Consider the following 24,876-nt stretch of genomic DNA (forward strand, 5'->3'; position numbering starts at 1 on the left):
ATCGCACCCATGTACTCTAAAATAACCAGCTGGGTCAACTAAATGTCTCGTTCAAATGCCGACTGCACCACAGCAATGAAATCAAGAGATAAATGCAATGCCAGCGTGAGGGTGTGATCAGGAAAAAAAATGTTCAGGTTGCTCCCAAGGGGGAAAGAACGAGGGATAACCTTCAAACTCCATAATACATGGGTTTGAAAGACAAATAAGTTTTCAAAGCCAGCAATCTTAAGGCCAGTTACGTGGTTCTTTAACTAGCAGCTCACCTTAAGGCTCACAGATGTAAGCATTTAGAAGCAAATAAGGTGAGAGAAATTTAGGGGTTTTATACACCTAATAATAATAATAATAATAATAATAATAATAATAATAATAATTTATTATACATAATAATAATCTAATAATAATAATAATAATAATAATAATAATAATAATAATAATAATAATAATCTTGAGAGTCCCATGGACTGCAAGAAGATCAAACCTCTCCATTCTTAAAGAAATCAGCCCTGAGTGCTCACTGGAAGGACAGATCCTGAAGCTGAGGCTCCAATACTTTGGCCAGCTCATGAGAAGAGAAGACTCCCTGGAAAAGACCCTGATGTTGGGAAAGATGGAGGGCACAAGGAGAAGGGGACGACAGAGGACGAGATGGTGGGACAGTGTGCTCGAAGCTACAAGCATGAGTTTGACCAAACTGCGGAAAGCAGTGGAAGACAGGAGTGCCTGGCGTGCTCTGGTCCAGAGGGTCACGAAGAGTCGGATGTGACTAAATGACTAAACAACAACAATAATTAATTATTTATACCCTGCCCATCTGGCTGGGCTTCCCCAGCCACTCTGGGCGGCTTCCAACAAAATATTAAAATACATTATGAATATTATGAGCAAAATGGGAAATTGATGTGGACAGCCATTTATTCTATGACGATTTGAAATTTGAACTTGAACTTGCCTGGCATGTTAGTAGTCTTATTGGCTAGGGGGCCTTCCTTGCTTTAATTTACTGATTTTATTTTATTTCTTTCCTTCCTTATTTTTCAAAAAGTAAGCTGTATAAAGCATGGGATTGTATCAGGCGAAGCTTATTGACGGTGTTCTGCAGTATTCCGTAGGCACTCATCTGATTTTAAGTAGAGTATTAAAAGCGAGAAATGTTCAGCGGAGAGAATGAAGACGTTTGAGATGACCTCGTGGCGTGGAAACGAAAGACAACAGCAGGCGAGATTCGGGTCTACCGGGTGGAAGGGCAATGCAGGAATTGCAGAAAAGGGAGGGGGCAGGATCATGGCGGGTCTTGCCAGCGCCCATGGTAAGAATTCTGGCAGCAAGCGTCCTAGAAGGGTGGCGGTCCCTCCATGATCCCCTCGTATTATACCTGCCGCATGCATCTCAGAAAGAAACTTGCAACTGCCCAGAGCCGGCTGGCAACGCATGTCAAGAACCCAGAAAGAAGGACAAAACTGTTAGAATTCCTGCTCCGTGATTGCAGTCATGGGATTTTTGTCTATCACATGACGGTTTATGTTTTGACTCCACAGACTGGGAAGTGACGGAGACAGGATGTTTGTGTTACTGTGTTCTGTGAAGTGGGACTACTGTCCTTTCTTCTTTCCCTCTTTGCTGGCTGATGCTAGAGAGAGAGGGAGCCATGTCACAGTGCTCCGTGTGTGTTTATATGTAAATAAAGTAAAAAGGTAAAGGGACCCCTGACCATTAGGGTCCAGTCGTGGCCGACTCTGGGGTTATGGCGCTCATCTCGCTTTATTGGCTGAGGGAGCCAGCGTACAGCTTCCGGGTCATGTGGCCAGCATAACTAAGCCGCTTCTGGTGAACCAGAGCAGCGCACGGAAACGCCATTTACCTTCCCGCCGGAGCGGTGCCTATTTATCTACTTGCACTTTGACGTGCTTTCGAACTGCTAGGTTGGCGGGAGCAGGGACCGAGCAACAGGAGCTCACCCCGTCGCGGGGATTCGAACCGCGACCTTCTGATTGGCAAGTCCTAGGCTCTGCGGTTTAACCCACAGCGCCACCCGCGTCCCTTATGTAAATAAAGTAGATTACCCAAAATGGTGAGTTGTTGAGGTCTGTTACGCAAACTGTGAACACTTTGTGGATTCCTAAGTTTGCCGATGTCTGTTGTCGGTCGCTGTGATGTTCGGGCAGAAGAAAGTTTTTGAAACTCCCGAACGATCGACCAGGAGGGAGAGAACATGCCAGTCGGGCATGTGTCTCTGCTAGGGTCCTACTCGAGTGTAGGATGAGCTCCTGATAAAAACTTCCCTCTGCAGCAAGGAACCGTCCACTCTCCAGCCTTGTAAGTCCTTTCTCGGTTCTATTCATTCTCCCAGAGACGCCTAGCCAGAATTGGCCGGAAAAGCAGACTTTTATTATTCTTACGGGATGCAGGTGGCGCTGTGGGTTAAACCACAAAGCCTAGGACTTGCCGATCAGAAGGTTGGCGGTTCAAATCCCCGCGACGGGGTGAGCTCCCGTTGCTCAGTCCCTGCTCCTGCCCACCTAGTAGTTCGAAAGCACAAAAGTGCAAGTAGATAAATAGGTACCACTCTGGCGGAAAGGTAAACGGTGTTTCCGTGCGTTGCTCTGGATCGCCAGAAGTGGCTTAGTCATGCTGGCCACATGACCCAGAAGCTGTACGCCGGCTCCCTTGGCCAATAAAGTGAGATGAGTGCTGCAACCCCAGAGTCAGCCACGACTGGACCTAATGGTCAGGGGTCCTTTACCCATCTGGCTGGGTTTTCCTAGCCACTCTGGGCAGCTTCCAACAAAATATTGAAATACAATACAGTGATACCTCTGGTTGCGAACAGGATCCGTTCTGGAGGCCCGTTCGCAACCTGAAAAGTGTGCAACCTGAAGCGCTGTATCTACGCAGGTGCACTGCGCGATTTAGCGCTTCTGCGCATGTGCAGGCGGCAAAACCTAGAAATAACCCTTAGAAGCTGTACGCCGGCTCCCTCGGCCAATAAAGCGAGATGAGCGCTGCAACCCCAGAGTTGGTCACGACTGGACCTAATGGTCAGGGGTCCCTTTACCTTTATTATTCTTACCTCTTCCGTATTATTTAAATTCCCTCCTTTCAAATCCCGGGAAATCCCCCTGTGCCCCGTGAAGGAAAAAGGAGAGCACATGCAACCCCACGTGCAAAGCCCGTCATCTCACACACCACAAGCTGCAGGCAATACCTGGCGGGTTTCCGTCTCGGTCGCGGCGGAATCGTCCCAGGACGCTTTGAACTCCCCACTCAGGTAGAGCTGTCGGAAACGGGGTCAGAAAACCAAGGTCATTCAATGGAGAAGGGAGAGGGGAGCAAGCGAGGAAGGAGGAGAACAGGCGCAGGCTAGGACAGGGCAAGCCACAGCCGCGTTGAGGGCCAGCGCTTTATTATATCTTGCATTGTTGCCAAATGTAGAAAGCTCTTGGCAGGTCAAATGCACAGGCTGGTCGAGGATGAGGCGTCTGAGGGCATCTGAACGCCCGTCTCAGGATTCGCCCCTATGCTATACGACAAGTCCATGTTTCACCTGGGAGTCATTTTGGACTCACAGCTGTCCATGGAGGCGCAGGTTAATTCTGTGTCCAGGGCGGCTGTCTCCCAGCTCCATCTGGTACGCAGGCTAAGACCCTCCCTGCCCACTGTCTGTCTTGCCAGAGTGGTGCATGCTCTAGTTATCTCCCGCTTGGACTACTGCAATGCGCTCTACGTGGAGCTACCTTTGAAGGTGACCCAGAAACCACAATTAATCCAGAATGCGGCAGCTAGACTGGTGACTGGGAGTGGCCGCCAGGACCACATAACACCGGTCCTGAGAGATCTGCATTGGCTCCCAGTACGTTTCCGAGCACAATTCAAAGTGTTGGTGTTGACCTTGAAATCCCTAAACGGCCTCGGTCCAGTATACCTGAAGGATCGTCTCCACCCCCATCGTTCTGCCCGGACACTGAGGTCCAGCTCTGAGGTCCTTCTGGCGGTTCCTCATTGCGAGAAGTGAGGTTACAGGGAACCAGGCAGAGGGCCTTCTCGGTGGTGGCGCCCGCCCTGTGGAATGCCCTCCCTTCAGATGTGAAGGAAATAAGCAGCTATCTTCTCTTTAAAAGACATCTGGAGGCAGCCCTGTTTAGGGAAGTGTTTAATATTTAATGCTGTACTTTTTTAACACTTGATTGGAAGCTGTCCAGAGTGATGGGGAAACCCAGCCAGATGGGCGGGGTATAAATAATAAATTATTGTTATTGTTATTATTAGTAGTAGTAAGTAGTAGTAGTATTCCACCAACATGAGAAACAGCCAAAGTTAGGACCAGGCGTATGCTATGAATCTGTAGAAGTGTAAGAACGGCAGCACCAAAACCCACCTCCTGAGAATCTCAGTTGAATTTCTAAGCCAAAGGGCGGCAAGGCTGGGCTTAAAAGTGCAGGGTTCGTGGTTTGCAAAATGTGAGAAATCCAATAGCCTAGGCATATGACATTTCTAATAGCGGGGGCCATCACATGCTCCCTTCTTGATGCACATGTGAAGAATCCAGTCCCCATATGTGCATCTTAATACAGTGGTACCACGGATTAAGTACTTTATTCGTTCTGGAGGTCTGTTCTTAACCTGAAACTGTTCTGAACCTGAAGCACCATTTTAGCTAATGGGGCCTCCTGCTGCTTCCGCGCCGCTGGAGCACGATTTCTGTTCTCATCCTGAAGCAAAGTTCTTAACCCAAGGTACTATTTCTGAGTTAGCAGAGTCTGTAACCTGAAGCGTATGTAACCTGAAGCGTATGTAACCCGAGGTACCACTGTACAGTGCTAAATTGGTTCTCAAACGCCTTGATACTCAAACAACTTGGAACCCAAACACTGCAAACCCGGAAGTAAGTGTTTGCGAACTTTTTATGGAAGCCGAACGTGCTCCGTTTTGAGTGTTACATTGAGCAAATGCGTTTGCTGTTTATTTTGCATTTTTGTATTTGCGGTTCTTTTTTGTTGTTTTTGTGACTGTGACTGTATGGAACCCCGTTCAGCTACTGACTGATTGATTCTATAACTGCAGCACATTGTTTATTGCTTTCATTTTATGGATCCATGGTCTCGTCAGATAGTAAAAGTCATGTCAAATTGCTGCTTTTGGGGTTGTTTTTAAAAGCCTGGAGCGGATTAATCCATTTTTCATTGCTTTCTATGGAAAAGTGTGCCTTGGTTTTGGAACGCTTTGGTTTTGGAACGGACTTCTGGAACGGATTAAGTTTGAGAACCAAGGTACCACTGTAATAAATAAAAATAATAGCCTCAAAGCTCTAAACGGTCTTGGCCCCGTATGCCCAAAAGAGAGTCTCTAACCCCCATCGTCCAGCCCGACCACTGAGGTCCACCATTGAGAGCCTTCTGGCAGTTTCCTCCCCGTGAAAAGTGATGTTACAGGGAACCAGGAGGACCTTCTCGGTGGTGGCACCCGCCCTGTGGAACGCCCTCCCATCAGATGTCAAGGAAATAAAGATCTACAAAACCTTGAGAAGACATCTGGAGACAGCCCTGCTCAGGGAAGTTTTTAAAAGTTGTGTGTGTTTTTAATATTTTTGTTGGGAGTGTGGCTGGGGCAACCCAGTCAGATGGGCGCCATACAAATAATAAAATTGTTATTGTTGCTGTTGTTATTATTCCGTGGCGCTCGTCCCAACATGCGTATGCGTGCGTGCACGCAAATAAAGCCCCAGAATCTTTGAACGTGAGCCCGGCTGTGTGCGTCCAATGAATAAAAATGCCCGTCAGCTGCTGAAAACAGTAAGCACGGACTATAAAGCCGTTTCCCAGAGACGCCCCACGGTGCAGGCATTACACTGATGCTTAAATCACAGGGTAGAAGCGTAGAAAAGCCTGGTTAAGATTCCTAAGGAGGATTGAGGCAAACAGCTTCAAAGCAATTACAGCTAAAAAGGGAGCTTAGCACCTCCAGGAGGTCAGCTCAGTGGGGCAGGAAGGCAGAACAAGCTGGTTCAGCCTTTTGCAGGATGTAAGTTTTGTGGGAATGAACCTGCCTAGCATCTCTCTCTCTCTCTCTCTCTCTCTCTCTCTCTCTCTCTCTCTCTCTCTCTCTCGTGTTTGCAGGTACTCCTGCTACATCAGCAAGGCCCAAAGGTAAAGGTAAAGGGACCCCTGACCATTAGGTCCAGTCGCAGACGACTCTGGGGTTGCAGCGCTCATCTCGCTTTACTGGCCGAGGGAGCCGGCGTACAGCTTCCAGGTCATGTGGCTAGCATGACTAAGCCGCTTCTGGCGAACCAGAGCAGCGCACGGAAACGCCGTTTTCCTTCCCGCCGGAGTGGTACCTATTTATCTACTTGCACTTTGACGTGCTTTCGAACTGCTAGGTTGGCAGGAGCAGGGACCGAGCAACGGGAACTCACCCCGCCGCGGGGATTCGAACCGCTGACCTTCTGATCGGCAAGTCCTAGTCTCTGTGGTTTAACCCAAAGCGCCACCTGCGTCCCTCAGGGGTACCCCTCAAGGCCCAAAAGGGGAATGCAATTCTCAACCTCCACCTTTGTCCTAAGACAAAGAACTAGGTGGCAGCAAAAATATGTGCATGAACAGCTGCAGAAACCTGCAAGGATAAACTACTACTCCGATCACACGAAGCAGTATAAAGGTACAATAAAAACAGGGATAAAAATCACTCAGACACAACAATGTATGTTCTCAGACAGTCCAGAATGACGCCAAAGCAGCAAAACAATGTGACAAGCAACAGGGAGCAGTATAAATCTATTCACTGTTTCGTCACATCAGTTGGATGTTTAGGAATCCGTCTCGACGTACGAGATCATGCATTAGTGCGCTTGAGTAATTTTATCCATATCTTTATGGCACGTTTATACTTTTTGTGGAATTAGAATTGCGTTTCGTATTATGCTCTCGCCCAATTCTGCGCCTACGCGGCGAGAAAAGGCCCTGATCCCATGACTGGAAGAAATCATGGAAACTGTGTGTGCGATAGGAATTTTGTCTTAGATATATGTTAAATGTTCATAAGTGTACCAACCAAGCACATACATAGATCAGCACAGTAAGACCGACCTGGAACCATTTTGATTCCTAAACTGAGCAAATGTTTTCTCTGCAAGGTCAAAGTGGGAAACCTCCCCATTGTCTCTTTCCTCAGAAATCCTGTCTTAAGGGTATGTCTGTGTATGAATAGGGTGTATGCCTGTGACCTGGCCCAGGAACTAAGTATTTATCATTACAAAAAACTGGCCAGGCTCCCCAGGAAATCCAATCAAGTAACCTGCCAGACAGGAGATAAACAACAACAGGAGAAAAACAACATTCAAATTTCTGTTGTAGACCGCCTTTTCTGTGATGTAGGTATGATGTATCTGAGGGGTGGTCTTAGGTTACACCCCTTCTGTGATGTATGTATGATATTTCTGGAGGTGGTCTTGATCTACAGGGCGGCAATTTCAAAAGTCTTTATAAGGCCTTGCACGCCATTTTTCAGGGTCCCTCCTCTCTCCTGCGGGTGAGGGGAGCACCCTGTTGCAACAGATCAATAAAGATCAGGCTTACTAGCTGCTTTGCTTCTCAATATTCTCTGGTTGGCCTCTGTTATTTTCTCCTACCAATAGGGAACCTATATAAAGACTCTGCAGGATCCGTGGAGGATGCTTAGATACAAAGCACCGAAGCATCTTGGATTTGTTCTGCAGGAAGGCTGCTATCGTTCCTCCCCTCTCTTCCGACCACCGCCACTGCTTCCTTCTGCAGGTTCACCGGCAAATCTCCAAGCCCAAAGGCCGGAGGTGAGACACTTTTGGCCCTCCAGATGTCCTGGGACTCCAACTCTCATCAGTCTCAGCCACCACGGCCAATGATCAGGAGTCCTGGGACTCGTGGTCCAGAAACGCAGGCTCCCCATGCCCAACGAAGGCAAAAGCTTCGCCCACACTTCTGCCTGCGCCGTGCCTAGAAAACACAGGTTCAAGCGGCTCCACCCCCCCTTGCCCCATCATCCCTTCCCAGGGAAAACTCGCTCTTTAAGGACAGATTAGAACAAATGGCAATCCGAGTAAAAAAGGATTTTTCACAGGGTTTTCATTGTACGCCTTGTTTTTATCTTTTTTCGCAGCCTGGCAACTAGTAGTTTGCATCCCTTACCCCTCATATTCATCATTGTTTTAAATATAATAATTGTACCATTGTGGGAAGGGACATGACTGGTCTGTTTTGCTTTTGTTTCATTATGTATTTTTTGTTTTCGTATGTTGTGAACCGCCCTGTGAACTTTGGATGAAGGGTGGTATAATAATAATAATAGCAGTAATAATAGCAGTAATAATAATAATAATAATAATAATAATAATAATAGGGAAAGGACTGGGGAATGCAGAGGGACGAGACATAGTGTGGATAAGCCCAAAGATAGGAACGAAAGAGATTTCGACTAAACATCAGGAATAACTTTATGACGGCAAGAGCCGTTCAACAGTGGAACGGTCTCCCTCAGGAGGGCGTAGGTTCTCTTTCCCTGGAGGGAGAAAAACAATGCATGGTCTGCGATGGGTTTCTCCTTCTGACACAGCGCTACTCCAAAGCTGCAGCAGACCAGAGAAGAAAACCTTGGCACATTAAATCAAGGGGGAGGCGGTTTTTGGATGAACGGCAGGTCACCAGCCCTGGTTTCTCAGGCTGGACGTGGCGTGCAGGTTTCAACATCCTTGCCTCAGCCAAATAATGCTTCTCCCACATAACCAATGGCTCATGCCGCTGAAGGTAAAGGTAAAGGGACCCCTGGCCATTAGGTCCAGTTGTGGCCGACTCTGGGGTTGCAGCGCTCATCTCGCTTTACTGGACGAGGGAGCCGGCGTACAGCTTCTGGGTCATGTGGCCAGCATGACTAAGCCACTTCTGGCGAACCAGAGCAGTGCACGGAAACGCCGTTTACCTTCCCGCTGGAGTGGCACCTATTCATCTACTTACATTTTGACGTGCTTTCGAACTGCTAGGTTGGCAGGAGCAGGGACCGAGCAATGGGAGCTCACCCCGTTGCGGGGATTCGAACCGCCAACCTTCAGATCAGCAAGTCCTAGGCTCAGTGGTTTAACCCACAGCGCCACCCGCGTCCCTTAAAAAGGCTCAAAGGGAGATTACCTTTTCCTGGCTGCTGTGAACCAGAACACCCCTGGTTCTGAGCTCGTAAGCTCAGCTTTAGGAACTTGAGACCCTCAACTGCAATGTTATCTGTTCTACTTTTATTCTGCTTTTTCTCCCAAGAGCTCAGGGTAGCAAGGGGAACAGAAAAGGCACACAAAATGCCGTTATTTTCAAGCAGGGGTGTGCACGCCTTAACTGCACCATGACTAGGATATACAGTGGTGCCCCGCAAGACGAATGCCTCACAAGACGGAAAACCCGCTAGACGAAAGGGTTTTCCGTTTTGGAGGTGCTTCGCAAAACGAATCTCCTATGGGCTTGCTTCACAGGACGACAATGTCTTGCGAGTTCCTGCTGGTTTCCCCCCCCCCCATCCCCTTTTCTAAGTCGCTAAGCCGCTTATCAGCTGATCTGATCAGCAGATAAGCCGCTAAAAGCCGCTAATAGCGCTAATCCGCTAATCGGTCAATGGGCTTGCTTCGCAAGACAAAAAAACCGCTAGACGAAGAGAATCACAGAACGGATTCTTTTCGTCTTGCGAGGCACCACTGTATTCAAAGAGCCATCTGAGCATCTCTTGTAAAACTGGCATTGCCTTGGGCGGCGGCGTTAGCCGGACTCCTTTCCAAAAGCAGGATTTTTTTAAAAAATATTTTATTCACTTGATAGGACTCAAGTGAATGCAAAGCCAAACCCCCAAGGATGGTACTGTATTATTACTGTACCTTACTGTTCTGGATCAGGCGTATGATGTGCTCGAAGCAGTTGTTGCTCAGAAAGATGGCCTGCAAGACGGGACGATCATCACAGTTTAACATTTCCGGAATGGCATCTGCAGTGGAGGTAGAAGAAAACAAAGAGTTTGGATTTGATATCCCGCCTTTCACTCCCTTTAAGGAGTCTCAAAGCGGCTAACATTCTCTTTTCCCTTCCTCCCCCACAACAAACACTCTGTGAGGTGAGTGGGGCTGAGAGACTTCAGAGAAGTGTGACTAGCCCAAGGTCACCCAGCAGCTGCATGTGGAGGAGCGGAGACGCGAACCCCGTTCCACCGCTCTTAACCACTACACCAAAGAATCTCACTAAATCATCTATAAAGAAGGCTGAACTCCGAAGAATTGATGCTTTTGAATTATGGTGCTGGAGGAGACTCTTGAGAGTCCCATGGACTGCAAGAAGACCAAACCTCTCCATTCTGAAGGAAATCAGCCCTGAGTGCTCACTGGAAGGGCAGATCCTGAAGCTGAGGCTCCAAGACTTTGGCCACTTTATGAGAAGAGAAGACTCCCTGGAAAAGACCCTGATGTTGGGAAAGAGGGAGGGCACAAGGAGAAGGGGACGACAGAGGACGAGATGGTTGGACAGTGTTCTTGAAGCTACCAGCAGGAGTTTGACCAAACTGTGGGAGGCAGTGGAAGACAGGAGTGCCTGGCGTGCTCTGGTCCAGGGGGTCACGAAGAGGCGGACACAACTAAACGACTAAACAACAAACCATCAGCACACAACCAGCCAAGGATGCTCAGAAAGATGCTCAGACACAAAGCATAAAGCTTCAGATTGATGGAGGTGGACTGAAAATCAGGTACCCCAGCATTTTTGCTAAACAGAGCGCCATGCGAGAACAGTGATTGCAGCAAAAAGGCTTTCCTGCTCCCGCGATGCTTTGTCCCTGCACTCAGTTCCTGAAGATATCCACTCCTCCAACTCTCCTTCCAGGAGTCTGTACCCTCCACTCCTGTTTACACAAGGCTTGGGATCAAAAGGGATGGTCAAAGGAAAAGATCAATATGTCGGACCATTTATGGAAGAGGGGAAGACTTTTGGGGGTCATTAGAAAAAAAATATCATTACCAAATGAAGTTGCGGGGAGGGTTTGAAACTTGAGCAACAAGAAGAAAGTGACAGTAGATGGAATAAAGGTAAAGGGACCCCTGACCATTAGGTCCAGTTGCGGATGACTCTGGGGTTGCGGCGCTCATCTCGCTTTATTAGCCAAGGGAGCCGGCGTGCAGCTTCCGGCTCATGTGGCCAGCATGACTAAGCCGCTTCTGGCGAACCAGAGCAGCGCACGGAAACGCAGTTTGCCTTCCCGCCGGACTGGTACCTATTTATCTACTTGCACCGGTGTGCTTTCGAACTGCTAGGTGGGCAGGAGCAGGGACTGAGCAACGGGAGCTCACCCCATTGTGGGGATTCGAACCGCCGACCTTCTGATCAGCTAGTCCTAGGCTCTGCGGTTTAACCCACAGCGCCACCTGCACCCCATAGCTTGTTTAGCTTATATGTAAATCTGGCACTGGGCACTGCACAAAGGCATGCCAGTTTGAACAACTGCGAGGCTCTGAGAAATAGCCAGGTGCTATTTGCTTTCCTGCACTGATCAGGCCCAATTCACAGATGTCGAAAGCAAAGGCTCCAAAAGGGAGCTTGCCTATTCTAGCAACTCTACAGCCCTTGCCATGCATCAGTCTCTGATGACGGACGTTGGCAGAAAGGAAGGTGCTCAAGGGGGAAGACACAAGATCTACCCACCTTGGAAGAATGGCAGATGAAGGTGATAGACTATATGGGACTGGCAGAAATGACTGGCAGAATCCGAGACCAGGGAAAAGAGACGGTGGAAGAAGATTGGAAGAAATTTAAGAACTATCTTAAGAAACATTGCAAAATTAAAATAAAAAAATTCCTTCCAGTAGCACCTTAAAGACCAACTAAGTTAGTTCTTGGTATGAGCTTTTGGTCTTTAAGGTGGTACTGGAAGGAATTTTTTTATTTTGACTATGGCAGACCAACACGGCTACCTACCTGTAATTGCAAAATTAATGAGTGCTAGATGATGTGGTTTTAGAAATCAAGTGGAGTACAGCTGTAAAGATTAAGTTAAAAGAAAAGAACGGTTGACAATTAGATAAAATTAAGGGTGAGGATTTGCTGAACTAAATATTTGAAATGGGAATGCAGAAAGGGGAGGTATGAGGAGGTCGGTGAAGTAAGTTTTAAGAAATTAAGGTTCTGAAATTATACATGTTCTTTTTTTTGTTTGTGTTTGTTTGTATTGTTGTGTTTGATATAATTTGTGAAATTTTAATAAATATCTTATAAAAAAAAGAAAAAGAAAGGTGCTCAAGGGGCCTTCAAAACTAGAGACTGCCTTTTCGAACAGGATCCTACCTTCTAATGGACTGATACCTTTTTGGAAGATGGGAGCAAGGAGCTGCGTCCCTGCACGACACCACCCTGGCAACGTACAACCTGTTTCCATGGCAGTGCTTCCAACTTAGTTCTAGAAGAACAGGGTACTTGGAATTCAAAGCTCTCCATAGTGGGATTTCCCCTTGACTCACCACACCACTGGGGAAAGAGCAATACGTTTCCGAGCACAATTCAGAGTGTTGGTGCTGACCTTTCAAGCCCTAAACGACCATGGCCCAGTATACCTGAAGGAGCGTCTCCACCCCCATTGTTCAGCCTGGATGCTGAGGTCCAGCTCCGAGGGCCTTCTGGCGGTTCCCTCGCTGCGAGAAGCCAAGTTACAGGGAACCAGGCAGAGGGCCTTCTTGGTAGTGGCCCCCGCCCTGTGGAACGCCCTCCCATCAGATGTCAAAGAGATAAACAACTACCAGACTTTTAGAAGACATCTGAAGGCAGCCCTGTTTAGGGAAGCTTTTCATGTTTGATGTTTTATTGTGTTTTTAATCTTCTGTTGGGAATCGCCCAGAGTGCCTGGGGAAACCCAGGCAGATGGGCAGGGTATAAATATTATTAATAAGGGCCAGGGTCCAACTCAGGACATTGCCCACCCCCTTCAAATCAGCTGCTCAGAGTGGCAACCCAGTCAGATAGGCAGGCTACAAATAACAGCAATAGAAAAATTCACTTGGGACCAGGCTGGTTTTGCAGTGGCGCTGTGATAAGAAATTGAGGTTTTAAAGAAGAAGAGTTTGGATTTGATATCCCGCCTTTCACTCCCTTTAAGGAGCCTTCCTCCCCCACAAATAAACACTCTGTGAGGTGAGTTACAGATAGGTAGCCGTGTTGGTCTGCCATAGTCAAAATAAAAAAATTCCTTCCAGTAGCACCTTAAAGACCAATTAAGTTAGTTCTTGGTATGAGATTTCGTGTGCATGCACACGAAAGCTCATACCAAGAACTAACTTAGTTGGTCTTTAAGGTACTACTGGAAGGAATTTTTTTATTTTGTCTGTGAGGTGAGTGAGGCTGAGAGACTTCAGAGAAGTGTGACTGGCCCAAGGTCACCCAGCAGCTGCATGTGGAGGAGCGGAGACGCGAACCCGGTTCCCCAGATTACGAGACTACCGCTCTTAACCACTACACCACACTGGCTCTCTACACCACACTGGCTCTTAAAGTTTCAAACAAACTCAAAAAACAGGACAGAAACTCAAAAAAGTTTTAAACATAGCCCTATTTAAGAGAACCAAGCAGTAGTAATAAGTCATTGAAGTTCGAAGTTTCAAGCAAACTCAAAAACAGGGCTGAGTTTTAAAAACGTAGCCCTATTTAAGGGAATCTAGCACCTACCCAACATGTTCACCCTGAGCGCGATGAGCCTCTCCTCCCAGTGAGGGCCGGGAGAGCCTTCCAGCGACGCCATGGGCTGGTCCGAGTTCAAAATCTTGAAGTAGCTGTCTAAGATGGCTCGGATCTCGACTTGGCGCTGGTCTGGGCTGCTGGCGTGGAGAACGTGGACCATGCCGACCAAACCTTTCAGGGTCAACTGCAGCAGTTTGGAGTCTCTGGGGGGGCCGCTGACCGGAGAGCACCACCTCCGAAGCACCAGCATGAGGACCTCAACCGAGGACGGGGTGACCACCAGGAGAGCGTTTTGCTGTTGAGAAGAGAAAGACCAGCTTTCAGAGCCTGAGCTTGAGAAAGGCTACGCTGAAGTATTTCGCACTGTGCCAAAGCAGATACGATACGATACCTTTACTGTCACTGTCCCATACAGAACAATGAAACTGAAAAATCCACATAAGATATTCAAAACCTGCTAAGAACTCTGACCTAACAAACCCTAACTCCCCTCCAGAAAGCTTTCAGCTGCAGCGTCTCCACGTGCCACCATCTTGGATAGGTACTCATGTTTTCATGTTGCCGACACACTTTATTTCAGTGATTCAGTTTTATAAGCAAAAGGTAAAGGTAAAGGGACCCCTGACCATTAGGTCCAGTCATGACCGACTCTGGGGTTGCGGCGCTCATCTCGCTTTATTGGCCAAGGGAGCCGGCGTACAGCTTCCAGGTCATGTGGCCAGCATGACTAAGCCGCTTCTGGCGAACCAGAGCAGCGCACGGAAACGCCGTTTACCTTCCCACCGGAGTGGTACCTATTTATCTACTCGCACTTTGATGTGCTTTCGAACTGCTAGGTTGGCAGGAGCAGGGACCGAGCAATGGGAGCTCACCCCGTTGCGGGGAATCGAACCGCCGACCTTCTGATCGGCAAATCCGCATCTCTGCTCCTCCACATGCCAGTCACACTTCTCTGAAGTCTCTCAGCCTCACTCACCTCACAGAGTGTTTGTTGTGGGGGAGGAAGGAAAAGGAGAATGTTAGCCGCTTTGAGACTCCTTCGGGTAGTGATAAAGCGGGGTATCAAATCCAAACTCTTCTTCTTCTTCATCCCGCTGCCCATGAGAGGCTGTGTGCAGCTATCCCATAAGCCAGGACAGCAAGAAAACATGAAAAAAAATATCCTGAATCCCGGAAGCCAGAACAGCAAGAGGGATCTGGTTTCTGGGATAGCCTTTTGCTGTCCTGGCTTCTGCCTTAGCAGCATCTTCCTTCATCCCGCTGCCCCGAAGACGCTTCACGCGGCTCTCCCAGAAGCCAGATCCCTCTTGCTGTTCTGGCTTCCGGGATTCAGAATATTTTTCTTCTTGTTTTCCTCCTCCAAAAACTAGGTGCGCCTTATAGTCTGATGCGTCTTATGGAGCGAAAAATGCAGTATGTTTCACAGGGTGCAAAAGAAGGGCTTTGCACCTTGCCTGGCAGAGAAATGCCTTGCGCCCCTCCTGGGCAACACCCGCCCGCCCGTGACTCCCAAGCCTCCCCTGATCTGTCAAAACAAAGGGAGCAGGAAATCTGTACCGCCGGACGTCCCCGGTTCCCCATTGGCAGTGGCGGTGGCAGCAAGCAGCTCCTGAAGCCAGCCAGAGCCAACTGTTCTACCAGGCTGGCTCTGGGCTGCTGAGGCTGCCCTGCCCAGCGGCGTAGCGTGGGTTGTCAGCACCCGGGGCAAGGCAAGTAATCTGCGCCCCCTAACCCGGGGCAAGGCAAGTAATTTGCGCCCCCTAACCCGGGGCAAGGCAAGTAATTTGCGCCCCCTAACCTGCCGCCGCTGCCAGCTTCTTCTTGCTGCTGCCTGGTCTGGTCTGGTGTGGTTCTCTCCCGCGCTCAGCGCTGCGCTGGGCGGCCGCTGCACTGTCCCTCCCCCAGATAGTCCCTCGCTCTCTCTCCGCACCGCACGCCTGGCACCCACCCCCTCCACAGTGGGCGGCGACCCGGCTGCTCGGATCGGATTCGCACAGCCAGCACTGCAGTGAGAGAGAGTGAGTGAGCCAGGTAGGGGCAGAGAGCTGCGAGTGCGAGCGCCCCCCCCAGATGTTGCGCCCGGTGCGGCCGGCCCCCCCTGCACCCCCCACGCTACGCCACTGGCCCTGCCATGTTTCCCGGGAACAGATTTGCAGATCTGGGGACATTCCGGGGACGGAATTTGTCCGGGGACAGATTCGCAAATCCGGGGACTGTCCCCGGGAACCGGGGAGGTCTGGTAAGCCTAGCGTAACTGCACTTCCTGGGCAGAGCCTGAAATTTCACAGAGAGGAAAGCTTGCCTTGGCTCCGGAGACGATGGCGCCAAAGAGATGGATCAGCCGCACCTGAAGGACTTCGGGAAGCTGCTCGCCCTCTTGGAAGCACTCTAGCGAAGGAGGCAAGAGAGAAAGGCGTTTTGGATGGGGAAGAAATAATAAAAAAAAGGAACAACTCCGAGCAGTGCTCGGCTTGTAACACAGAACACAAGCGCTTGCTCTCATTTTGGAAAGATGAGCATCCACATTCTGCAAATAAAAAGATAAGTTATTTTGATGCTATACTGTGAAGAAGCATAGTTAAAGCTCTGGTTTTCCCAGTAGTGATGTATGGAAGTGAGAGCTGGACCATAAAGAAGGCTGATCGCCGAAGAATGGATGCTTTTGAATTATGGTGCTGGAGGAGACTCTAGAGAGTCCCATGGACAGCAAAGGCATCAGTCCCATGGACTGTCCAAAGGCATCTGAAGTCCCCCATTCCTGGTTTAACAGCTGTCCAGGGGTGACATCTGGGGGGGGGGGCGAGGAAGTGAGGCCCCCAAAATTTTCAAGGAGTCGGCCAGGCACCCTCAATATTCTGCGGTAGAGCCCGTCAGGCTTACCTGTGGCCGCAGCAGGCCCCTTTGGGTCTTCCCATGGCCACGACAGGCCCTGCTGGGCCTCATCCTGCTACATGGTGTCACACACACATGCCGGCACACCCCCCCCAAAAAAAAGGTTGGGCGCCAGAAGCTACATTATGAGACGCAGGCATTGCCGTCCGGTAGCAAAAACTTTCTAGTGCTTTGCTTTTAATGACATATGGTAAACATTTTAATGACATACGTTAAACATTTTCAACTGGGCCCATCACCTCCTGGCAAATAGAAGGGGAAGAAATGGAGGCAGTGAGAGATTTTATTTTCTTGGGCTCCATGATCACTGCAGATGGTGACAGCAGCCACGAAATTAAAAGACGCCTGCTTCTTGGGAGAAAAGCAATGACAAACCTAGACAGCATCTTAAAAAGCAAAGACATCACCTTGCCAACAAAGGTCCGTATAGTTCAAGCTCTGGTTTTCCCAGTAGTGATGTACGGAAGTGAGAGCTGGACCATAAAGAAGGCTGATCGCCAAAGAATGGATGCTTTTGAATGATGGTGCTGGAGGAGACTCTTGAGAGTCCCATGGACTGCAAGAAAGTCAAACTGATCCATTCTGAAGGAAATCAGGCCTGAGGGCTCACTGGAAGGACAGATCCTGAAGCTGAGGCTCCAAGACTTTGGCCACCTCATGAGAAGAGAAGACTCCCTGGAAAAGACCCTGATGCTGGGAAAAATGGAGGGCACAAGGAGAAGGGGACGACAGAGGGCGAGATGGTTGGAGAGCATGAGACACTTAGTCTCCAGGTCGTGGGTTCGAGTCTCGGGTTGGGCAAGAGATTCCTGCATTGCAGGGGGTTGGGCTGGATGACCCTCACGGTCCCTTTCAACTCTACGATTTTGTAATCACACGTCTGCACCCAAGACGACCCAAATAGCTCAGAGAAATCCCCCCCTGGCAGCCAAAGCCAGTCGATGTGAGTGCCTTGCAGTTTGCAGGCACCTGGCAAGGGAAAAAAAAACCCCTGAAAAATCCCAGGGAGTTTTTTATAGATACAAAATATAAAAAAAACTAGAAATCTGCCAACAGTTTCTGCAAATCTATTCCCCTGAACTAATTTGATGCTTTTTGAAGAAGAGTCTCTTGACAAACCAGCGGCACAGACCTTCCTTCTCACGGAGATCAGCTCAGTATTTATTGACTGTGATCCCTTCAGCAGCCCAGAGGATAAATAAAAAGCAACAAAGGAGATAAATTAAATTTAGATCGGCGGGGAAGGGGAGAGATAATGGCACTTTAAATGCCTGGAATTTGGGGGGGGGGGGAATTACATCTCCCTTGCTTTTTTAAAAATAAAAATAAATAGTTACTCATAAATGAACTTATTTTTCTTTCAGTTTGCATAGATGCAAACCTTAAAGCTGACATGTGAATCTAACACATATCTTGGCAGGAGAAAAGGCTGACCATGCAAACTGGCGGGGATATCTGGTCTCCCAGGGTAGAAGAAAGTCGCTTAATGCAGATTAATTGCTCTTTAATCACGCTTAAAAAAAAATTGGCAGGTGTAAGAGGGTTGCCCACAGCACTCTGGAAAACAGGCTGACTGGGAGAGAGGCAATTGGGAATGTCGTTTGTGGGCAGAAGGGGCTATTGACTCGGAACCTGTTTATTTTTAAGCAAAAGGGGTGTTTAAAGCACTAAAAATGTCCCCGAACAGAACCACCGTCAGATGTCTTTTTAAAAATCGCATCGCAGTTTATCTGCATTGGCTTCCCCACTTTCTGCAAGGTTTTCATTCGTGGATTTTGCAGTGTGCAGCCGGCACAGAGGAGAGACTGGGAACAGTCTTCAGCATGGGTAGGCAAACTAAGGCCTGGGGGTCGGATCTGGCCCAATCGCCTTCTCAATCCGGCCCGCGGACGGTCCAGGAATCAGCATGTTTTTACATGAGTAGAATGTGTCCTTTTATTTAAAATGCACCTCTGGGTTATTTGTGGGGCCTGCCTGGTGTTTTCACATGAGTAGAATGTGTGCTTTTATTTAAAATGCACCTCTGGGTTATTTGTGGGGCATAGGAATTCGTTCATTTGCTTTCCCCAATTTTTTTTTTATTGGTTTTCCAAGTTTAAAACAAACACATCAACAGACATAATGGGGAGGGGGGGACATCAAAAAATAGAAAAAACAAGCAAGCAAACAAACATATATTCTAACTGTAGAAATTCCATTTTTGGTTACATTGTTAAGTGACTTCCTTGTGTCCCCCTGGCTGAGTTTCCACATAAATCATTGTAGCAGTTTTCCAAAACTCATTTCACATAAAATTTGCATAGTCCTATTAACATCTTTCTTTCTTTTCATATTGACTTTTATCCATATATTTAAATTCTAGGCCTATTTCGTACTCGCAAATAATTCTATTTAAGTTATCTTAGCATATTTAACTAAATATTCTTTAAATTTCATCCATTCTTCTTGGTGCTGCTCCTCCTTCTAGTGGGGCATAGGAATTTGTTCATCCCCTCCCCCCAAAAAATATATAGTCTGCCCCCCCACAAGGTCTGAGGGGCAGTGGACCGACCCCCTGCTGAAAAAGTTTGCTGACCCCTGGTCTTGAGTCTTATGAGATGTGAGTCTCACCTCTTTCGTGAGCTCACTTGGGGGGGGGGGGGGCCCTGGGCAAGACACTCTTTGTCTCTCTCTCCCACATACACACTGTTAAGTTGTGGGTGAACATATCAGACGACACAGCGATTCTCCAAACAGCTCTTGTTTATTCACAGGCCAGAACAGAACTAAACTGAAGGGTTCAGTCAGCCTGCTAGGCTAGAGCTCCAGTACAACGTAACTGTAACCATTTTCTAAAACTATCCAATCACTGAACGTCACTTTCGATCCCTTATTTGCATAACTATCTACAGTATCCCCCTGCTGGCCCAGGGTGAGAACTTCAGTACATAACACACACTGCGTCTACCTTAGCCTGGAGAAGAGGAGGTTAAGGGGTGATATGATAGCCATGTTCAAATCTATAAAAGGATGTCACATAGAGGAGGGAGAAAGGTTGTTTTCTGCTGCTCCAGAGAAGCGGACACGGAGCAATGGATCCAAACTACAAGAAAGAAGATTCCACCTAAACATTAGGAAGAATTTCCTGACAGTAAGAGCTGTTTGACAGTGGAATTTGCTGCCAAGGAGTGTGGTGGAGTCTCCTTCTTTGGAGGTCTTTAAGCAGAGGCTTGACAACCATATGTCAGGAGTGCTCTGATGGTGTTTCCTGCTTGGCAGGGGGTTGGACTCGATGGCCCTTGGGGTCTCTTCCAACTCTATGATTCTATGATTCTATTCTATGATTCTACCTTGCAGGAAAGTTGTAGGGAACACTAATCTACCTTACAAGCTCGTCGTCATGACCTGAACATTGACACACAAGGCAAACACTAAATTTTATTTTGTGGCATTACAGTATAGTGGCCGCTTGGGTTGTGAATGTGACCCGTGCGGGATTCACATTCACAACCCGCATCTACGCATGCGCGGGTTGCAATTCGGGGCTTCTGCACATGCGCAAAGCACGATTTAGCGCTTCTGCGCATGCGCGACCGCTGAAACCCGGAAGTAACCCGTTCCAGTACTTCCAGGTTTCGGCAGTCCGTAACCCGAAAAAACGCAACCTGAAGCAGCTGTAACCCAAGGTATATACACAAGTGAACATGAAGCTCAATTCCCCTTAAGAGTTGCTTCCTATCCAAACAACACACAGCCTCCATCACACTCTTGTGAACAGTGAATATTGTCAAAATAAAAAATTCCTTCCAGTAGCACCTTAAAGACCAACTAAGTTAGTTCTTGGTATGAGCTTTCGTGTGCATGCACACTTCTTCAGATACACTGAAACAGAAGTTGCCAGATCCTTCTATATAGTGAGAAGGTGGGGAGGGGTATTACTCAGAAGGGTGGTGGGAATGGGAGATTGGCAGATAGCTGAGATGAGCCTGTATCTCATTATACATGACTAAGCCATTTTTCACCTTCTCACCCCTTGCCTTTTCCTGTAAGACCTATTACAGTCGTTAAGAGTCGTCAACAGGCTCATCTCAGCTATCTGCCAATCTCCCATTCCCACCACCCTTCTGAGTAATACCCCTCCCCACCTTCTCACTATATAGAAGGATCTGGCAACTTCTGTTTCAGTGTATCTGAAGAAGTGTGCATGCACACGAAAGCTCATACCAAGAACTAACTTAGTTGGTCTTTAATGTGCTACTGGAAGGAATTTTTTATTTTGACTATGGCAGACCAACACGGCTACCTATCTGTAAGTGAATATTGTGACACTGGAGAGACCTGTCAGGAGTAAGCATGGACCAATGGTACCAAATAGTATGGGAAACAGCCCTACTAGAAAAATTAACTAATAAAGTGAAACTGATACGGGGACAAACAGAAGAAGACGCCTTCACCCCGGTATGGCTCCCCTTTATCACATACACAGCCCAACAGGACAGTGACAATAATCCACCAACAAGCATACAAATCAATATGGCTAACCTGATCCAAAACACCCACCCACCTCACCCACACACGAAAACAAAGATCAACACAGCCAATCACAAGCAAACAATCACACCCTAGGCCAACCCCAACCTCTCTCACCACCAAAGGAACACAAGTGAACAACACAAGCAACGCTGACACCAAACTCTACATACATTAAACATAATAGAAACACCGCCACCCGACCCCGCCCCTATCCATCTTCCCTCTCCCCACCCCCCTTTCCCCCCTTTTTTTCTTCTCCCCCTAATGCCTCAACAAATGAAATGGATTTGTAAAAATGTTACATGGGGGGGAAAAATACGAGGCATTACACTTACGTCTGTAAAACAAGAAAATCCTTAATAAAATATTTTTTTAAAAAACAAACAAACCAGTGAATATTGTGAATTTTGTTCCTCGTATGAACCAGCAACTTTGATCTCTTATTTCACACATTTCCCCCCTGATTTTGTTAACCACAGGAAGGGCGGGGGAGGTAAACAGGGCAACCAAAGCAGCATTGCACAATCCCTGGAAATCTTAGTTAGTCTCTCTTCTGGAATTTCCATCGCCCATGAAGACTAGGAACTTGCTCAGCAGTGGCTGTTTTTAAATGTATGTGGAAAACCTGATGAAAGGGCCCGGCTTTGCTTTCTTGGCTTGTGTGTGTGTGTGCAACAGATCAATTTAGAAGCTGTCCTGATAAAACCGGCACTCGTGGTTTGTTTCCTGGTCGGCACAGAACGCAAAAAGCCAACTTCCATTTAGTTTCTTTCCTGGCACGACAGAACTCGGAATGAGTGGATCAGGAAAACTTCGGTGTTACAAACACCTGGATCAGTTGTGTTAAGATGAGTTGTGCACGGACAGCGGGACAGGCGGTGAACAGGGAAACAGTGGTACCTTGGTTCTCAAACGCTTTAGTTCTCAAACACCTTGGTTCTCAAACTCCGAAAACCCAGAAGTAAGTGTTCCAGTTTTTAAATGTTTTTCGGAAGCCGAACGTCCGATGCGGCTGTCAGCGATTGTTTCTGGGGCGTCTGCACCAATCAGAAGCTGTGCCTTGGTTTTTGAACATTTCGAAAGTCAAACGGACTTCCCGAACCGATTAACTTTGGTGCTTTTGTTTCTGCTACTTTGCGATTTTGTTTTTGAGGCTTTTTCCGTTAATTTGTTCTTGTGGCTGTGTGGAACCCAGTTCCACTACCGACTGACTGATTGTGCGACTGCAGAAATGGACAAAAGCCTCCCATCCAAACAAGGACTATCATCTGCGCAGCTAAGAAAAATATATTAATTTTGATCATCTACAATACTGTCTTATTTATTTTATAGTACAGTCCATTGATTATTGCTTTCATTTTATGGATCAATGGTCTCGTTAGATAGCAAAATGCATGTTAAATTGCTGTTTTTAAAAGTCTGGAACAGATTAACCCGTTTTGCATTACTTTCCATGGGAAATCATGCCTTGGTTTTGGAACGGACTTCCGGAACGGATTAAGCTTGAAAACCAAGGTACTGCCATTCTTGAGTGGCCGCGAGAGTGGGGAGAGAGCGAAACTGAAGTATTTACCTTTTACCTTATTGCTAGAGCCCCTTCAATTCATTTCAATGTCATCAGCATTCAAAAATTTTACAATGTTTCTATAGGTAAAATGTAAGATGGGATTGATAATAGATAAACTAAATAAGACATGAATTTGCTGAACCAATTTCTAAAAGGGATACAAAAAAGGGAGACGTGAGGAAGTCAGGAAAATAAGTTAACTAAAGATGAGAAGTCAAGAAAGAGGGAGCTTGGTTTTTCTTCTATATGTGTTTTTTCTTTTTCTTTTTCTTTCTTTGTGTTTAATGTTTGTATTTTTGTATTTTGTAATCTTGTATTTTTCTGTTTTTGGTATTTTTCTGAACTTTTTTATTGATAAAACCTGATAAAATATTAATAATAAAAAACAAAAAACTGAAGTATTTACCTTGGAAAAACGAGTTGAACTCCTGAGGCAACACAGCTGGTGCAAACTTGTATTTGCTCTTCTCTTTCATGCTGACGATCTCCCTAGGAGAGGCAAGAAATGCAGAGGGGCGTGAGAAAGGTTTTGTAGACTTAGGAGGCAGCTTTCACACAGGGTGGTACAACACGACAAAAGCACAAACGCCGGCGAGAAGCGTTCCTCCAGTTAGGACTCCCTGGTCCTGAATGGGGCAACTGTGCCCCTGAAGGACCAGGTTGTGCAGCCTGGGAGTCATTTTGGACTCACAGCTGTCCATGGAGGTGCAGGTTAATTCTGTGTTCAGGGCAGCTGTCTGCCAGCTCCATTTGGTACGCAGGATGAGACCCTTCCTACCCGCAGACTGTCTCACCAGAGCAGTGCATGCTCTGGTTATCTCCCGCTCGGACTACTGCAATGCGCTCTATGTGGGGCTACCTTTGAAGGTGACCTGGAAACTACAACTAATCCAGAATGCGGCAGCTAGACTGGTGACTGGGAGTGGCCGCCGGGACCACATAACACCAGTCTTGAAAGACCTACACTGGCTCCCAGTACGTTTCCGAGCACAGTTCAAAGTGTTGGTGCTGACCTTTAAAGCCCTAAACGGCCGCAGCTTAGTATATCTGAAGGAGCGTCTCCACCCTCATTGTTCACTGAGGTCCAGCGCCAAGGGTCTTCTGGCGGTTCCCTCCCTGCAAGAAGTGAAGCTACAGGGAACCAGGCAGAGGGCCTTCTCGGTGGTGGCACCCGCCCTGTGGAACGCCCTCCCACCAGATGTCAAAGAGAAGAACAACTACCAGACTTCTAGAAGACATCTGAAGGCAGCCCTCTTTAGGGAAGCTTTTAATGTTTAACAAACCACTGTATTTTAATCTTTTGTTGGAAGCCGCACAGGGTGGCTGGGGAAGCCCAGCCAGATGGGCGGGGTATAAATAATAAATGATTATTATTATAGGGGTTGCAGGAGGAGTTAGGAACACGGGAAACTGCTTTATCCAGAATCAGGACGATTGGTCTATCCGAGAACTCACCGACACTTCCCCATGCTTTATCCCAGGAGGGAAATCCTCTTTAAGGCTGTGGGATGTGATACCTAAGTAGCAGTCAAGTATAACATTCCTTGTTTTCCTAGAGTGGACATGCAGGGGAATGTTTGGTCCAGCCGGTCAAAAACTTCCTGTTTCCTCCTGGCCTGGAGCATCCTTCCTTTGCATGTGACTAGAGGTGGGCGTGACCTTACCTGCCCAGGTAACAAAAGGGACAGGGCACACAGCACTCTCCCTCTTTTTGACTCCCTCCATTGTTGGAGCAGCTTTTGAGGGAGCTGTTCGTTGGAGCTGTTTAGGGAAGCTTTTAATGTTTGACTACAGTCATACCTCATGTTACGGATGCTTCAGGTTACGTCTTTTCAGGTTGCGTCGCGTGGCGACCCAAAAGTACCGGAAAGGGTGATTTCTGGGTTTTGCCACTTGCACATGCGCAGAAGCGCTAAATCGCGCAGTGCACCTGCGCAGATACAGCGCTTCAGGTTGCACACTTTTCAGGTTGCAAACGGGCCTCCAGAACGGATCCTGTTCGCAACCAGAGGTATCACTGTATTGTATTTCAATATTTTGTTGGAAGCTGCCCAGAGTGGCTAGGAAAACCCAGCCAGATGGGTAAAGGGACCCCTGACCATTAGATCCAGTCATGGCCGACTCTGGGGTTGCAGCGCTCATCTCGTTTTATTGGCCGAGGGAGCCGGCGTACAGCTTCCGGGTCATGTGACC

The 24,876-nt window shown here is 47.7% G+C and overlaps 1 protein-coding gene across 10 annotated transcripts in view; it reads right to left on the reverse strand.

The window, feature by feature from the left end:
* NBEAL2 (neurobeachin like 2) overlaps window positions 1–24,876 on the reverse strand; it is a 227,338-nt gene that overhangs the window by 104,313 nt on the left and 98,149 nt on the right. For 4 of the 10 annotated variants that reach the window (XM_083466478.1, XM_083466481.1, XM_083466482.1 and 1 more), the window contains exons 6-10: window positions 23,090–23,172; window positions 16,015–16,100; window positions 13,701–14,007; window positions 9,884–9,990; window positions 3,209–3,277 (exon numbers count right to left, since the gene is read on the reverse strand). In XM_083466478.1, coding sequence (XP_083322604.1) covers window positions 3,209–3,277; window positions 9,884–9,990; window positions 13,701–14,007; window positions 16,015–16,100; window positions 23,090–23,172 — 652 coding nt within the window. Of the gene's footprint in view, window positions 1–3,208; window positions 3,278–9,883; window positions 9,991–12,329; window positions 12,436–13,700; window positions 14,008–16,014; window positions 16,101–23,089; window positions 23,173–24,876 lie in introns of those variants that run through there. The other 6 variants (XM_083466483.1, XM_083466484.1, XM_083466486.1 and 3 more) reach the window with 5 other exon arrangements.

This window comes from Podarcis liolepis, assembly GCF_965112155.1.
Source record: "Podarcis liolepis genome assembly, chromosome: 12".
NCBI lineage: Eukaryota > Metazoa > Chordata > Lepidosauria > Squamata > Lacertidae > Podarcis > Podarcis liolepis.